The sequence below is a fragment of the Entelurus aequoreus genome, linkage group LG19, assembly GCF_033978785.1.
Source record: "Entelurus aequoreus isolate RoL-2023_Sb linkage group LG19, RoL_Eaeq_v1.1, whole genome shotgun sequence".
In the NCBI taxonomy this organism is placed as follows: domain Eukaryota; kingdom Metazoa; phylum Chordata; class Actinopteri; order Syngnathiformes; family Syngnathidae; genus Entelurus; species Entelurus aequoreus.
Window position 1 is genome coordinate 14,229,071 of NC_084749.1, and position 17,640 is coordinate 14,246,710.

General features: G+C 36.7%; 2 protein-coding genes across 3 annotated transcripts in view; one reads left to right on the forward strand and one right to left on the reverse strand.

Moving 5' to 3' along the window:
• Positions 1–2,708: 2,708 nt before the first annotated feature.
• Positions 2,709–11,889, reverse strand: gpx7 (glutathione peroxidase 7). The gene is made up of 4 exons (XM_062027955.1): positions 11,767–11,889; positions 9,172–9,375; positions 5,709–5,970; positions 2,709–2,978 (listed from the first exon to the last, which is right to left on the reverse strand). The coding sequence occupies exons 2-4, from the start codon at positions 9,304–9,306 to the stop codon at positions 2,815–2,817; spliced, it is 561 nt and encodes a 186-aa protein (XP_061883939.1). The 5' UTR covers positions 9,307–9,375; positions 11,767–11,889; the 3' UTR covers positions 2,709–2,814.
• atpaf1 (ATP synthase mitochondrial F1 complex assembly factor 1) overlaps positions 11,797–17,640 on the forward strand; it is a 28,101-nt gene continuing 22,257 nt past the window's right edge. For both annotated transcript variants that reach the window (XR_009822019.1, XM_062027953.1), the window contains exons 1-4: positions 11,797–12,039; positions 14,681–14,789; positions 17,220–17,282; positions 17,341–17,403. Coding sequence is in view for 1 of the 2 variants with exons in the window: in XM_062027953.1 (XP_061883937.1) it covers positions 11,822–12,039; positions 14,681–14,789; positions 17,220–17,282; positions 17,341–17,403 (453 nt within the window). In the remaining variant the exon portion in view is untranslated. The remainder of the gene's footprint in view (positions 12,040–14,680; positions 14,790–17,219; positions 17,283–17,340; positions 17,404–17,640) is intronic.

Here is a 17,640-nt window from a genome sequence, read left to right on the forward strand (position 1 = left end):
TGTTTGTTGTTTAGATTGTGTCTGTGGATTCATTCTGACAGAAATCGCGACCCGGGAAATAACTTTTTGTTGTTAAGAAGACCAGGCAAGTATTTGATCCCTGCTAATTTAGTAAGTTTACCCTTGAAAAAGAAGAGTACTGTACAATCGACCCCTAGAGGGCTGCCAAAAAAAAAAAAGTGTTTCGGTTGTAATACACTTTTCCACCACATGTGGCAGAAATGACATCCATCCATTTTCTACCGCTTATTCCCTTCGGGGTCGCGGGGGGCGCTGGAGCCTATCTCAGCTACAATCGGGCGGAAGGCGGGGTACACCCTGGACAAGTCGCCACCTCATCGCAGGGCAGAAATGACAATCTCAAACAAATGTAGTCTGGAGCTGAAGTCATCGAAAAGTTTCTTAAACGCAAAAAATATGGCTAAAGTGTTGAAGCTGTATTTTCATTTGCACTTTAATTTTTATTGACAGTTTATTTAAAAATATATATTTATTAATTTATTTAGAATGTATTTATTTTTTCACTAAGTAATTGTATGTGGATGTATCATTTATTAGTTTTTATCAGTCCTTTCTTTTGCAGTATATTTGATTAGAACTTATTTTTGTAATCAGCCTGACCTAAGTCTTGATAATATTATTTGTGATTAACACGTGCTTTCATATCATCTGACAAGGATTAAGCTCAAACTGTAAGTAGGTTAGATATAACTAGATGAGGCAATTCCTGAAGGAATTGCGTGTGAATGCTCCAATGCTGAAGTTGAACTGAAATCCTGGAATATTTTTTTTTAGAATTGTTGAAGTAGAGCACACAATTCCCAAACAGGCTGAATATTTTGAAGTTGGAACAGTTTGAATCAGATGAAAAATGTGGGAGTTGTGGAACTTTGATGGGAATTTCCCAAAAATTTGGGAATTTCAGGAAAAGCGGGATTTTTTTTTTAAAATGGTAAAAAACTTGAATGGTCTGAATGAGTTGAAATGGTTGGTGTTGGAATTTTTCAAATTGGTCGAGAAACGTAGAAGTGGTAACATGTTGAATTGAGAAATGGTATTACGGAATTCCTGGAAAGTTTTTTGTCCTGATTACGAGGAATGTTTTGACGGTAGAACGGTTGGAATGCGTTGAAAAATGTGGAAGGAGTAGTCGCCAGAAAAAAGAGTGGACATAGGGCTTTGGAAAGAAAGGAATTCTGGAAAATCCTGGAATTTTTTTGAACTTGGAAAAAAGTAGTTTAAATTTCCAGGATGGTGGAATGTGTTGAAGGTGAAATGGTTTGAATCGGTTGAAAAATGTGGAAATGGTGGAAGTTTGAAAAATGGCCAATTCATTTTGAATGGGAAAACCTGGAATTCTGGGAAATCTGGGAACTTTTGGAATTTGTCAAGGGAAAGCCCGCGAATCCCGAATAAGCTGAACAGTTTAAAGTTGGAACGGTTTGAATTGGTTGAAAAATTTGGAAGGTAGAATGCGCCAAAATCTGGAGAAGAAGAAGAAGTTCAAGAAGTTTAATAAATAGATTAATTTTGGGGTAGAAAATCATATGTGTGAATGCTTTGGAGCATTCACATAATTATTCAGTATGATTAATATCAAGAGTAAGATGTACTAACTGAATGTTAAAAGATCCTCCTGATCAAGAACTCCCTTGGTGCTCTGGGTGCATCTGTTAAAAGCAGCCTCAGAAACCTTGGGGTTGTGTTTGATCACTCAGTCTTTGGAGGGTAACTGCCGTCAACTGACCAAAAACTGTTATCATCTAAGAAATATTTCTAAAGTGAGAAATTTGTTGTCAAAATTGGATCTCGAAATGATCATTCACGCGTTCATTTCGTCTCGTATTGACTATTGCAATTCTCTTTTCAACAAGTCAACGCTAAAGAGACTTCAGACTTTACAAAATGCAGCTGCCAGACCTTTGACCGGTGCACCCAGAACAGCCCATATCACTCCCATTTTATCCAGTCTTCATTGGCTTCCAGTTAAACTCCGCATTGAGTTTAAAATTTTAGTCCTGACATTCCGTGCATTGCATGGTGGGGCCCCTCAGTACATCACTGACTTGCTATGCCCCTACTCTTCAGGGCGCAGCCTCCGGTCTTCAGGCCAGGGTCTTCTAAAAATCCCAAAAACTCGCTTTAAAATCCGTGGAGACCTGGCATTACAGGCTATAGCTCCCAGACTCTGGAACAACTCACACCAGTCCCTCCGTGATCTCGACTGTGTTGACACTTTTAAGAAACATTTTAAAACTTCTCTTTTTAGTAAAGCTTTTAATTAATGCACCTTTTAATTATCAATTTTAATACACTTTGTATAATTTTTATGATGTTGCCCCTGATGATTTAATTGAATTGTTGTTTTACTTCACTTATGTTTTGTACAGCGCTTTGTGATTTTATCTGTGAAAAGCGCTTTATAAATAAAATGGACTTACTTACTTAATATTTGAGTGGGCCTCCGGCCCCTCTGTAGTGGAAAAGTTGGGCCCCGGTCAAAAAAGTTAAGAATTCCTGCTGTACGTCATTTTTATGACAGAATGTATTCTAAAACAGTGCACTTGTGATCTCTTAATAACCTGAGAATACATGAATATGGATGATTGAGAATATTCTCAGATAAATTAGAACTGGTTTTGTTTACTCCCGATTCTTCAACAGATTCGACACTAATAACAGCAACACTCAAGTTTGTTTGTAGAAAAACGTGTTGATTTAATTGGAAAATGTTTTATCAGTGCTTAGAAAATGCTTTCTCGTGGACTGAAGATGTTCCATTTGTTTCATCCATCGAAATTTCCCCGTGCGACATCACAGCTCTTCTTTCTTCTTCAGAATGATCTCCCGCACCATTTCAGCTACTTTAGGACGGATTTCTTCCACGGAGACCCTTGGTCCCCATGCATCCACCACTTTCCCATTCACATCAATGAGATACTTCCAGAAATTCCAGTCGGGCTCCTTGCCAGACACCTCTGGAAGCAAGAAGAAAATCCACGTAAGCATGCACTTTATACTTCCGAACAATTGTCTGCACAGTTGCTCTTGGGACCTTTAAGCTTTTTGGAAATGGCTCCAAGTGACTTTCCTGACTTGTTCAAGTCAATGATTCGTTTTTTCAGATCTGTGCTGAGTTCCTTTGACTTTCCCATTGTCGCGTTTGTAACCGAGTCTAATGACTGCATCACATGAGCCCTATTTAAATGGGCTCAGAGAAGTCAATCATAATCTCACATGAAGTTAAGAGCAAGAGCATGTGGGTGGCTTTACTTGACTATGAGCAACATTTGAAATGTTCTTATTGGTTGTGAGTCTTAGGATGACCTAAAGTTATTGGAAGTTTTAAAAACCTCAGAGCATTTTGCCAGAAAATGACATCAATCATATTTTAGTGTGCGATATAAACATTTTATAGCATGGTCATTATCAGGGAATGTGCTCAAAAAGTATTTATACACTACGGGTGTAAATCTTTGGGCATCTAACCATTTATTCCTATTCCTGGAATGACGATTTTATCGAATCAATTCTCGATTCAAACCGATTCTCACAATGTACTTGGTACAAAAATTATACTACACATTTTTCAAAACAGGCTAGAAAAGCTCTGCCTTATTACATGAAGATGGCCTTGGAACATATTTTTTAAATTGGATTCTTCAATTTTTTTAAATTATGAATCAATTTAGAATTGGGATGAATAAAAATCGTGATTTGGATGTAATTTTATTTTTCGTGCACCTGAAATCTTTTAACCAAGCTTTATTTAAAAACAAATAACGCACATGTACACTACCGTTCAAAAGTTTGGGGTCACATTGAAATGTCCTTATTTTTGAAGGAAAAGCACTGTACTTTTCAATGAAGATAACTTTAAACTAGTCTTAACTTTAAAGAAATACACTCTATACATTGCTAATGTGGTAAATGACTATTCTAGCTGCAAATGTCTGGTTTTTGGTGCAATATCTACATAGGTGTATAGCGGCCCATTTCCAGCAACTATCACTCCAGTGTTCTAATGGTACAATGTGTTTGCTCATTGGCTCAGAAGGCTAATTGATGATTAGAAAACCCTTGTGCAATCATGTTCACACATCTGAAAACAGTTTAGCTCGTTACAGAAGCTACAAAACTGACCTTCCTTTGAACAGATTGAGTTTCTGGAGCATCACATTTGTGGGGTCAATTAAACGCTCAAAATGGCCAGAAAAAGAGAACTTTCATCTGAAACTCGACAGTCTATTCTTGTTCTTAGAAATGAAGGCTATTCCACAAAATTGTTTGGGTGACCCCAAACTTTTGAACGGTAGTGTATATTTATATTTACCGCTCTGATGTGCACAATTAAATACTTTAGTTGCTATGACAGCAAATTTAGATTGAGATATATTAAATGTGTCTTGTATTCTTGTTAGCACTTAAGCTAGCTGGCAATTAACGGCGCTATCTGCCGGCTATCTAATAGTGGTGGTTGTTACTGCCCGATTTGCTGATTAAGCAACTTACGTTCCCTACTTCAGTGTTTCTTAATTGTTGGGCCTAAAGAAAATATCTTTCTCGGCTGTGGTCCGTATGGGCCGCAGCGGTACTCCCGTTGTAATACTCTCTTACACCACTTGTGGCAGTAATAACAATATTAAACAAACAGAAGAAGTCTGTTTGTTTGCATTTAAGTGAAAGAATTATGACTAAAGTGGTGAAGCTGTATTTTAATTTGCACTTTAATTTTATTGACAGCTAAGTTAAAAACATTTTCATTCTTAATTTAGTTTATTTTAACGCAACATTATTATATGTAAATGTATTGTTGTCAGTTATTTGAGTCCCTTTTTATGCAATATATTTGATTAGTACTTGTTTTTCTAATCAGCCTAAAGCTTATGTGTTAAATGAATAATCTGTGTGATTTACACATGTTTTCATATTAATAAAAAAAATCAAGAATAACATTACTAATTCAGTATTAATACTATTTAAGTGGGTCCTGGGCCCCTCTGTAGTGGAAAAGTTGGGCCCTGAGGTCAAAAAGGTTAGGAACCCCTGTCCTACTTGATGGCAGTTTTTCAAACATATAAGGTTTTAACTATTTTTGAAAAACGGCTGGCAAAAGAATCTTAAATGATAACATGAAAACAAGAGACATTAATGTCGTTCCCCGTTAAAAAAGAAAAAGGCATACCCCAATCTTAACTTATTTGAACATATTACTGTCGGACTAACTACGATATTCACTCTTAGAACAGAGCGATTGTTCTATACCCTGGAATACGAGACACAGGTCTTTTTATGGTGCGTTCAATGACCGCTGAACAGAGTCGGATGCCACAACGCCCGCCAGAAATAATAAATAATAATAATACATTTTATTTGTTACTCACTTTTCATTAAAGTCCATCTTTGAGTGCTACAGTACAAACCAATATTTAAATCAATAAAAGCTTAGCCAATAAAACAGATAAAAAACTAAACACTATCAGTGAAGCATAAGAAACAAAAACCTTCCAAATGGTGGGTTTTCAACAGGTTTAGTGTTTCTTTTTAATTACTAGGTCAAAATGTTTCACTGTGTGTATAAGTACTTTTTGAGCACATTCAACAGTACCGCGATAATAACGATAACCGTGATATAACATTGTCATATCGTTACATCCCTAGTTCGTATCAAAGTAAAAGGGAGGCATGACGGTGCGCATGCAACCTACCAAGCAGGTACTTGTAGACGTTGTTGGCTCCGATTCCGACAGTGGCGATTTTACTGAACAAGGGGAAGGACGCGCCGTAGACGCGACGCACAAAGCTGTCGATCTCCTTGTCGCTGCCGGGCTCCTGCTGCCCAAACTGGTTGCAGGGGAACGCCAGCACGTTGAAGTGATACGGCCCAAAGTCCCGCTGGAGCTTCTGCAGGCCTTTGTAGTGTTCCTCGGTGTGGCCACATTCACTGGCCACGTTTACCACCAACGACACCTGAAGTAACGCAAAAATAACCCAGCTTACTTCATCCATCCCGTTTTCGTCTTTTCAAATCTTCACAAATACACGACTGTAGGAGTCCAAGGAAATCATGTATCATCCACCCCTCATGTACCAAAAAATAGCATTAATAAAAATATGACAAAAATATGGCCATGTCTGGATTGTCCACAGTACTAACAACCTAAATAAAAATGTTTTTTGCATTTTGTTAGCTGCTGTGCTTCCAGGTTCAATTCTGCCATGCTTTTATTTTGAAGCTTACTTTGCACCAAAACGGAAGTCTCTGTGTACGTGTGGTAATTCTGTGTAACTAGACGAGGGCCAAATTTGACCACTCCTCTGGACAAAATTGGTGCAGTTCAGCTAAATTTGTTGGTTTTCTGACATGGACTTGTTTCTTCAGCATTGTCCACACGTTTAAGTCAGGACTTTGGGAAGGCCATTCTAAGTCATTTTGTTTGGTCCACCAATTGGTAGTTTGCTAAATGTAATATATATTCATACAGGCCTTTTTCAAGCTCACACAATCATTGATGGCATGTCCGCAATCTATCGGATATGATGATTTCCGTCACCTTATATGTTGGTATGGGTCTAGACCAGGGATATTCAACCACTGTGCCGTGGCACACTAGTGTGCCGTGAGATATTGTCTGGTGTGCCGTGGGAAATTATGCAACTTCACCTAATTGGTCCAAAAAATATTTTTTTGCAAATCAATAATTATAATCTCCAAATACTGTGCCGTTCCTTAGTGTCCGTGCTGTGCAGAACTCGGCTGTAGAACTGTGATCCCAATATGCAGACCACAGCGTGCAGGTAAAAAGGTATGTAACGCTTAAGCCAAAAATGAACAAAAGGAAAAGGCAATGAAGCATAGGGATGGCTATGCAAAATGACAGTAAAACTGAACAGAATGCTGGACGACAGCAAAAACTTGCAGCATGTGGAGCAGAGACGGCGTAAACAAAGTACATCCGTGCATGACATGGCAAGCAACAATGTCTACACAAAGAAGAATAGCAACAACTTCAATAGTCTTGCTTGCTAACACAAAGCAGGTGCGGGGAATAGCGCTCAAAGGAAGACATGAAACTGCTACAGGAAAACACCAAAATAACAGCACAAGACAAGAACTAAAGCACTACACACAGGAAAACACCAACAAACTCAAAATAAGGCACGAGGAGGCCCTGGTGGAGTTTCATTTTTTAACGTTTTCTGCTAGTGGTGTGCCTCCGGATCTTTAAATGAAAAAAATGTGCCTTGCCTCAAAAAAGGTTGAAAAACACTGGTCTAGATAATCATATTTCTGAATGCTTAGCGTAACAGTTTGCACAGCTCTTATTTAAACCCAATATTTTTGTATTTATTTACCCAGTATTTATTCTACTTGTGATGAATTATGGGGAATCAAACATGCATTTTTTTGTTGGATTTAACACTGCGTCTAATATACGGTCGTGGTCAAAAGTTGACATACACTTGTAAAGAACATAATGTCATGGCTGTCTTGAGTTTCCAATAATTTCTACAACTCTTATTTTTTTTGTGATAGAGTTATTGGAGCACATACTAGATGGTCACAAAAAACATTCATGAAGTTTGGTTCTTTTATGAATTTATTATGGGTCTACTGAAAATGTGAGCAAATCTGCTGGGTCAAAAGTATACATACAGCAATGTTAATATTTGCTTACATGTCCCTTGGCAAGTTTCACTGCAATAAGGCGCTTTTGGTAGCCATCCACAAGCTTCTGGTGGAATTTTTGACCACTCCTCTGGACAAAATTGGTGCAGTTCAGCTACATTTGTTGGTTTTCTGACATGGACTTGTTTCTTCAGCATTGTCCACACGTTTAAGTCAGGACTTTGGGAAGGCCATTCTAAAATCTGACATCACATGGACAACGATAAGACCTTCAGGAGGAAAGTTCTGTGGTCAGATGAAACAAAAATGGAGCTGTTTGCCCACAATACCCAGCAATATGTTTGGAGGAGAAAAGGTGAGGCCTTTAATCCCAGGAACACCATTCCTACCGTCAAAAACAGTGGTGGTAGTATTATGCTCTGGGCCTGTTTTGCTGCCAATGGAACTGGTGCTTTACAGAGAGTAAATGGGACAATGAAAAAGGAGGATTACCTCCAAATTCTTCAGGACAACCTAAAATCATCAGGTCCTGGGCGCAGTTGGGTGTTCCAACAGGACAATGACCCCAAACACACGTCAAAAGTGGTAAAGGGATGGCTAAATCAGGCTAGAATTAAGGTTTTAGAATTGCCTTCCCAAAGTCCTGACTTAAACATGTGGACAATGCTGAAGAAACAAGTCCATGTCAGAAAACCAACAAATGTAGCTGAACTGCACCAATTTTGTCCAGAGGAGTGGTCAAAAATTCAACCAGAAGCTTGTGGATGGCTACCAAAAGTGCCTTATTGCAGTGAAACTTGCCAAGGGACATGTAAGCAAATATTAACATTGCTGTATGGATACTTTTGAACCAGCACATTTGGTCACATTTTCAGTAGACCAATAATACATTCATAAAAGAACCAAACTTCATGAATGTTTTTTTGTGACCAACAAGTATGTGCTCCAATCACTCTATCACAAAAAATAAGAGTTGTAGAAATTATTGGAAACTCAAGACAGCCATGACATTATGTTCTTTACAAGTGTATGTCAACTTTTGACCACGACTGTATGTTAACAAACTAGCTGTGATTAATAAAGTCTGAGAGAAAAAAGTATATCATATGTATTTTTATTTATTTATTTATTTCAGGCAATGACATAAAGAAGTACAAATTGACAACACATAATAATATAAATTAATATAGTGCATGATTGATTAAATATCCAAAGAAATGACACAATTAAAACATGTAATTATTTTATAAGTAAACCCACTAATTATGCTATTTTACAGTATTACTGCAGTAACAATCACTATTACAATCACGTTTATGTTTATTAACCAAGTTGTAAGACGAAAAGTACGATGCTCAAAGTAAAGTGGGAAAGTTGTTCAAGTCAACCATTAAGTTGCCACGTACGACGCGTTCATGTTCGGAAGGTGACGTCACAGTAGCAACTTTACACAAAGAGTGTAAAAGTAGCACCAACACATGTTATTTATGATGCAACATTCCAGAAATATGAGTTAAAAAAAATTTTAAAAAAAGACTTACCGAACCCCGGTATTTGTCCAGTGATACCAACTTCCCTCTGCTGTTGACAACTTTGAAGGAATAAAAGTCTTTCTGTTTGCTCCCTGCCACGCTGAGTGCAGTCAGCAACATCGTCGTCACGGTCAAGGAGAGCATCTTCAGCGCTGATTGATTCTCGCTACTTTGGTACTTCACTGCTTTACTGCTGAAGGAGCTCCAGCAGCTCTGCAACGTAGGGACGAGGGCCGATACAACTGTCGACACCATGGGTGATATCAGAATGGGGTCAATACCAGGGTGACATGATGATTTGGGATCGATATTCCAGTCGTGTTTCTGTTTATTTTTATTTTTTTGCTGTTATTTTTTAACTAATATTTACAACTGTTCTTTATTATTAAATTGACAAAAACATGCTGTTTTTTTAATATTCGCCTAAAATATTTGCCCTGTGTTTTATTCGGATTAGATGTGTTACTATTGGTAGCATAACTTAAAATTGATACTAATATTTTTCTATACCCTAACTTAAATAGAAAGTGGTTTCATTTATTTTATTTTGTATTATATATTTTTATTTATATACAAGCGGAAAAGAGTAGTGCAGCTATTAATCCAGCAGAGGGCGCCGCCTTACAAGTCAATTCACTCAACGTTCTCCAGCTGTGTTAACATGTAATGTAACTTAGTTTAACGTCCATCCATCCATCCATTTCTACTGCTTATTCCCTTGTATAATAAAATGTTTATTATAGAAATTAAATATTAGTAAAAAAATACGCATTTTATGGCTTTTGTGTCCATTTTTTTTTCGTTTTAGAACACTACCCCCAACTCTTCAAACTTAAAGTGTTTACAAGGTAGTTTAGTTGTATGATAAAATGTTTATTATAGAGTTTAAATATTAGTTTAAAAAAAAACGCATTTTATGGCTTTTGTGTCCATTTTTTTCCGTTTTAGAACACTACCCCCAACTCTTCAAACTTAAAGTGTTTACAAGGTAGTTTAGTTGTATAATAAAATGTTTATTATAGAGTTTAAATATTATTTTTTTTAAAAACGCATTTTATGGCTTTTGTGTCCATTTTTTTCTCGTTTTAGAACACTACCCCAACTCTTCAAACTTAAAGTGTTTACAAAGTAGTTTAGTTGTATAATAAAATGTTTATTATAGAGTTTAAATATTAGTTAAAAAAAAAACGCATTCTATGGCTTTTGTGTCCATTTGTTTTTCGTTTTATAACACTACCCCCAACTCTTCAAACTTAAAAGTGTTTACAAGGTAGTTTAGTTGTATAATAAAATGTTTATTATAGAGTTGGAATATTAGTAAAAAAAAATACGCATTTTATGGCTTTTGTGTCCATTTGTTTTTCGTTTTATAACACTACCCCCAACTCTTCAAACTTAAAAGTGTTTACAAGGTAGTTTAGTTGTATAATAAAATGTTTATTATAGAGTTGGAATATTAGTAAAAAAAAAATACGCATTTTATGGCTTTTGTGTCCATTTGTTTTTCGTTTTAGAACACTACCCCCAACTCTTCAAACTTAAAGTGTTTACAAAGTAGTTTAGTTTAGTTTATTATTTCTTCGGTCAATGGTCAACAAAATAAACAAACAGTTTTACATAAACAAACCGATGTACGTTCATAAACAAACCGTCGTACATTCATAAATTAAAAAAATTAAATGTTGCAGACCGCAAGGGTTTAGGCTGAAGTTGAACACTTATTGCGCGTAACCCTATAAAAAAAAGTCAAGTACGAGATGAGCTTCCAAAAAAAATATGAAATTTCCTTTTCACAACATATTATAAATACACATTGTATTTATAAGAGCAATACTTTGTACTTATAATAATATAAGTACAAAAAAGAAGAACGATGATAAATATTCTGAATTTATTTCATCCATCCATTCATTTTCAAGATAATCTTACTCATATCACCACATTAAATATAACTTACTTCACCAATTATTATTTATTTATTTGTTTATTTTTTATTGTTATTACTTATGGAGTATATTGTGAATAAATTGAGAAGAGGAAGTGAACAAAAGTTTTAGCAACTGCTATGTAAAGGAAAAGGGGTAGGATTAAATAAGCTCTGCTTTTTCCTACTCCTTTTCGAACATGTTGAATAGAGAAACTGGAAATTGTGATGCATCATGTATGCATGCATGTTCCAAACCAACTCAAACTCAAGAATAGGGCGGACCTACTGTATAATCACGATCAACAAATTAAAAGCAAAATCATTTCATTGATCTTGAAAATTATTTTTTTCATGAATTTGATTATGAAGAAAAAAACGGATTTGTTTGTTACTTTTTTGTGTATCTCAAAATGAAATGGAAATAAACAATACGTTCTTCTTTTTCGTATCAAAAAACAATAATTACATAATTCTAAAAACGGTTATTTTTACATTCTACATTTAATATAACAACAAAATCACGAGTCAACAGAAACAAAAAAAAACAGCTGAACCGGAAGTTACTTATTGCTGTTGTGATTTGTTTTATTGTGCCGTTAATATTTGTATTAACTGTAATGTATTACTTTTCATGAGAATGAAGGAAATGAATGTTCACTTATTCGATGTTGTCTCACCTTCCTTTTGGAGGAACCAATATATCAACAGCAGTTCCTCCTCGGACTGTTCTAGATGTCGGACAGTAGTGACGGGAAGATGGCGGCAGCCTTGGTCCAGATGACATGTTTGTACCGAGGAATGATTGCCGTGAAGGCGGCTGGTATCAGGCCACTCATTCCTGGGCTGGTCCCGGCTCGGTTCCGGGCCTTCTCGGTGCGGAAAGAGGAAGAAGACTTGGAGAAGAATCCTTACTACGGGAAGTACCAGGACAAGATCAACAACATCCGCAGGTCAGCTAGCGTCGTTTGCCACATAACAATGTCAGAGATAAACTTTTTGGTTTTAAAATAATTTTTAAACGCCAAAGGACTAGTACACTTCAAATGTAACACTTCCACTTGTACACTTCAAATGTAACACTTCCACTAGCACACTTCAAATGTAACACTTCCCCTAGTACACTTCAAATGTAACACTTCCCCTAGTACACTTCAAATGTAACACTTCCACTGGTACACTTCAAATGTAACACTTCCACTGGTACACTTCAAATGTAACACTTCCCCTAGTACACTTCAAATGTAACACTTCCACTAGCACACTTCAAATGTAACACTTACCATAGTACACTTCAAATGTAACACTTCCCCTAGTACACTTCAAATGTAACACTTCCCCTAGTACACTTCAAATGTAACACTTCCACTGGTACATTTCAAATGTAACACTTCCACTAGTACACTTCAAATGTAACACTTCCACTGGTACACTTCAAATGTAACACTTCCCCTAGTTCACTTCAAATGTAACACTTCCACTAGTACACTTCAAATGTAACACTTCCACTGGCACACTTCAAATGTAACACTTCCACTAGTACACTTCAAATGTAACACTTCCCCTAGTACACTTCAAATGTAACACTTCCACTAGCACACTTCAAATGTAACACTTCCCCTAGTACACTTCAAATGTAACACTTCCACTAGCACACTTCAAATGTAACACTTCCCCTAGTACACTTCAAATGTAACACTTCCCCTAGTAAACTTCAAATGTAACACTTCCCCTAGTACACTTCAAATGTAACACTTCCACTGGTACATTTCAAATGTAACAGTTCCCCTAGTACACTTCAAATGTAACACTTCCACTAGTACACTTCAAATGTAACACTTCCACTGGTACACTTCAAATGTAACACTTCCCCTAGTTCACTTCAAATGTAACACTTCCACTAGTACACTTCAAATGTAACACTTCCACTGGCACACTTCAAATGTAACACTTCCACTAGTACACTTCAAATGTAACACTTCCACTAGCACACTTCAAATGTAACACTTCCACTAGCACACTTCAAATGTAACACTTCCCCAAGTACACTTCAAATGTAACACTTCCCCTAGTACACTTCAAATGTAACACTTCCACTAGTACACTTCAAATGTAACACTTCCACTGGCACACTTCAAATGTAACACTTCCACTAGTACACTTCAAATGTAACACTTCCACTAGCACACTTCAAATGTAACACTTCAAATGTAACACTTTACTTGTGTAAACCAGGGGTGTCCAAACTTTTTCCACTGAGGGCCGCACACTGACAAATCAAAGCAAGCGGGGGCCATTTTGATATTTTTTATTTTAAAAACCAATACAATATATGTATAAAAAAGATACATTTAGGCCTCCACTCAGACTTGATCCCGTGGACCCCAAAAGGTTTTGGTCAAAAAAATATTACAAATGTGTCATTATTTAGTATTATTATTATTATTATTATTATTCAAGGTTTAAATCTCTAGATCAACATTAGGTCTATCTGTCAATATAACGCTTTTAAAGATTTAAGTTGTATGCCATTTTTGTCAAGGAAAACCGAGTTTTTTTATGGAAAAAAATAAAAAATATGCAATATTTTCCCCCAATAAAACTTTAAAGTGGAATATTTGAGATTATATAATAATTTGAGTCTTAAAAAGGTCAATAACTCATAACAACATTGATTTTAATTCATAATTCTTTTGAGCAATGACACTTAAAAAAAAAAAAAGGCCCACTAAAATGATTGGGGATCCAAAAGGGTACTGCTCAGTAAAGTTTAAAAAAATAAATCCAAAATTTTTTTTAACTTTTACCACAATAGTCTCAAGATCAACTTCAGATCTATCCGTCAATTATAAGTTTTATTGTTGTTTTTGTTTTTTGTTTGTTAGTTTTAGGCCCTTCTTTAAAAAAACGTTTTTTAAATGGCAACCAAAAAATATGCAACATTTTCCCCCCAAAATATCTCAAAGTGGAATATTTAATGTGATGTAATTGGAGCCTTGAATAGGTCAATAATTCATAATGACATTGATTTTGATTCATTATTATTTTTTAAAGAAAGAAACAGCCTGCATGGCAGCTTTGTGTTATTAGAGTAAATAATGCAACATTTTCTTGTTACATTTCACCTGTTTGCTCTTTTATACCACTTTACATGTTTGTTTGTTTTTTTTTCATCGTATTTTTAGAATGTGCCGTGGGGCCGTTAAAAAATTACCTGCGGGCCGCAAATGGCCCCCGGGCTGCACTTTGGACACCCTTGTGTGTAAAGGATGCACCTGAAAATGTATAAATCATAACAATATGCATGTTGAGAAATGCAGATAGCTAATTAATTGAACACTTCAATAACTGTACCCACTTGACATCCATTGCTTGCAGCGGACCACCCTGGAAGAGGGGTCCCTACATCTGTGATCCCTTCTAAAAGTTTCCTACTTTTCCCCACCTGGGGTTTTTTGAGTATTTCCTTGCCCGGATGTGGGTTTAGATCAAGAGGATGTCGTTGTGAGTTTGTGTAGGCGTTGGTGATTAAGGGCTCTACAGATCAAATTAGATTGAGTGATCGATTTTGTGTTGTTTTTTTTTGGTTTTCAGTTCCAAGCCTGAGGAGATGAAGGCACGGATGGAAAAACGTCAAGATGCAAAGAAGGAAGTGCTGGGACATTCCAAGCAAGCAGAGTTTGTGAAGTTCATGGAGCAGGAGGTGGAGTCAATTTGAATAAAATCAAGCATAAATGTGTCGCAGACTTACAACAATAATGAAACTAGATGAGGCAATTCCTGAAGAAATAGCGTGTGAATGCTCCAAATGCTGAAGTTGAACTGAAATGCTGATAGAATGTAGTATGAATGTAAGAATAGTTTGAATGTTAAAGAGTTAGAATTTCCAGGAAAACTGGAATTTGGTTTGGAACTTGAGAAAGTGTTAGTTTGAATGTCCAGGATGAGTGGAATGTGTTGAAGGTGGAATGGTTTGAATAGGTTGAAAATTGTGGAAATTGTGGAAGTTTGAAAAATGGCTCATTCATTTTGAATGGGGAAAATGAAAAAAAAAAAAAAAAAAAAAAGGAATTATGGAAAATCAGGGATTTTTTTTTTTTAGAATTGTTGAAGTAGAGCACACAATTCCCAAACAGGTTGAATATTTTGAAGTTGGAACCGTTTGAATCAGATGAACTTTGAAGAATGTCTCATTCATTTCAATGGGAATTTCCAAAAGATGTGGAAATTTCGGAAAAAGCGGGAATTTGAAATTGGCAAAAAAAAACTTGAATGAGTTGAAATATTTGGTGTTGGAATTTTTCAAATCGGTCGAGAAATGTTGAAGTACCGTAATTTCCGGACTATAAGCCGCACCTGACTATAAGCCGCACCAGCTAAATTTAGGGGAAAATACAGATTGCTCCATATATAAGCCGCACCCGACTATAAGCCGCAGGCGTTTTGATGTGTAATTACCGTAGTATATAGGGGTTCCTGCTACCACGGAGGGGATTGTCGGGACAGAGATGACTGTTTGGGAACGCAAAGCGTCCCATTTATTAACAATAAATCTTTCAATCATTCAATCAAACTTTCACATCTTTGACATGGCGAACAGCATTCGTGCAGAGTACAAATAATACAACGGTATTACTGGTAGTCAGTCTTTAATCATTGTGTCATCGTCTTCCTCCTGCTGGACCTACTCTATATTTTATGCTGCTGCTGTCATATATACTGTATATACTGTAATATTGTACATGGTCATTGGTTTATATTGTACATATGTTATAGACATAATATAATATATCTGTATATAAAATATTCTGTACACATACTATGTATATATTCGTATATATGTTAGATTTTTTTTATAGATTTTTTTAGTCTATTTATACCTGCATTGTCCTTTCCATCCTTACACTTTCCATCATTGTAACTGAGCTACAGTGTTGAACAATTTCCCTTGTGGATCATTAAAGTTTGTCTAAGTCTAAGTACTAAAACCACCGAAATCCTCTTCGTCGGTGTCGGAGAAGAACAGGTCCATAATGGCGTCGTCAGCCACTCTCTCTCCTTTGTTCTCGCTCTCAAAACCTTCCTCTTCGTCAGTGGAATCAACGGCTCCGGCCATCTGCTTTTATTACCTCTGAAGGATTTTTTTGTCTTTTTGCATTGAATCAGTTCTTCATGCTGCCGTCTCCAACGTCTCACCATTGATTCATTGATGTCAAGGGTACGTGCAGCAGCTCCATTTCCTTCTTTGACAGCCAGATCGATTGCCTTTAACTAAAAAGCGGCATCATATGCACTTCTCCGTTTGTTTTCCATATTGAGGGTGTTTGCATGAACACTTCCTTCGCGCAAACTGTCGCTGACGCTCTCCTACTCTTTGTTTTGCTCTCGTTACCTGGCGCCAGATGTCTGCCTCGGTCTCGCGCATCCTCGGTAGTGCGCGCCCCTGGTTACCGTAAGCCGTAAAAAAGCCGCACCGTCGTAAAAGCCGCAGGGACCAAAACAAGGGGAAAAAGTAGCGGCTTATAGTCCGGAAATTACGGTAGTAACATGTTGAATTGACAGATGTTATTACAGAAGGAATTTTTCCAGTTCAAAAAACAACTTAGTTTTTTGTCCTGATTAAGAGGAATGTTTTGACGGTGGAACGGTTGAAGTGGGTTTAAAAATATGGAAGGATTATAAGGGTGGAAATAGGACTTTGGAAAACCAGGAATTCTGAAAAATCCTGGATTTGTTTTTAACTTGAATTTCCAGGATGGTGCAATATGTTGAAGGTGTAATGGTTTGAAGCGGTTGAAAGATGTGGAAATGGTGAAAAGTTGGCCAATTCATTTTAAATGGTAAAAATGTCCCAGAAAATCTTGGGAATTTTTGGAATTTATCAAGGGAAAGCCCGCGATTCCCGAATAGGCTGAACAGTTTGAAGTTGGAACAGTTTGAATCGGGTGAAAAATGTGGAAGGTAGAGCACGCCAAAATGTGGAGAAGAAGAAGAAGAAAAACAACCACATGTGTGTATGCTTTGGAGCATTCACACAATTATGTTGATTGAGTTCATTTCTAGGTGACAAGATTATTGTTTGGAAATGCAAAAGTAGACCTTGTTTTTTTTTCTTTTGTGGGACTTTTTGCAGTTGGAGAAGCGAAACAAGCTTGCAGCCGGCGATGGAACATCAGCCAGTTTCACCAAAAACAAGGTGAGTCTTGTGCTTTTCTGCAAGATGAGGCTGAGGATGACGGTGACATGTCCTTCAGATGCTGAGCTCCATCCTCAACCTGGAGCTGATCCAGGACAAGACGGGTGAGGAGATTGCAGAGGTGAGGTGAAAAGGTAGCAACACTAGACTTGCAGTAATTATGGTAGAATTGAAATGCATTAGGTGGAAAATATTAATAGAAGATTAAACGTGAACTGTATTTAAAAACCCAGCATATACAGTGGCGCTAAGTAACTGAATCCATGATTATTAGGTTAAAAAGAATACAATTAGCTAAATTAGCAGAGTTCATCAGGGGTACACAAACCTTTTGGCACCAAGGGCCGAAGTGAAAATG

Coding starts and splice junctions, on each gene's coding strand:
- gpx7 (XM_062027955.1), bottom strand. CDS start 9,306: ATGCTCTCCTTGACCGTGACGACGATGTTGCTGACTGCACTCAGCGTG. Junction 5,971..9,171: donor TGGACAAATACCGGGGTTCG/GTAAGTCTTTTT, acceptor GCGTTACTTCAG/GTGTCGTTGGTGGTAAACGT. Junction 2,979..5,708: donor CGTCTACAAGTACCTGCTTG/GTAGGTTGCATG, acceptor TCTTGCTTCCAG/AGGTGTCTGGCAAGGAGCCC.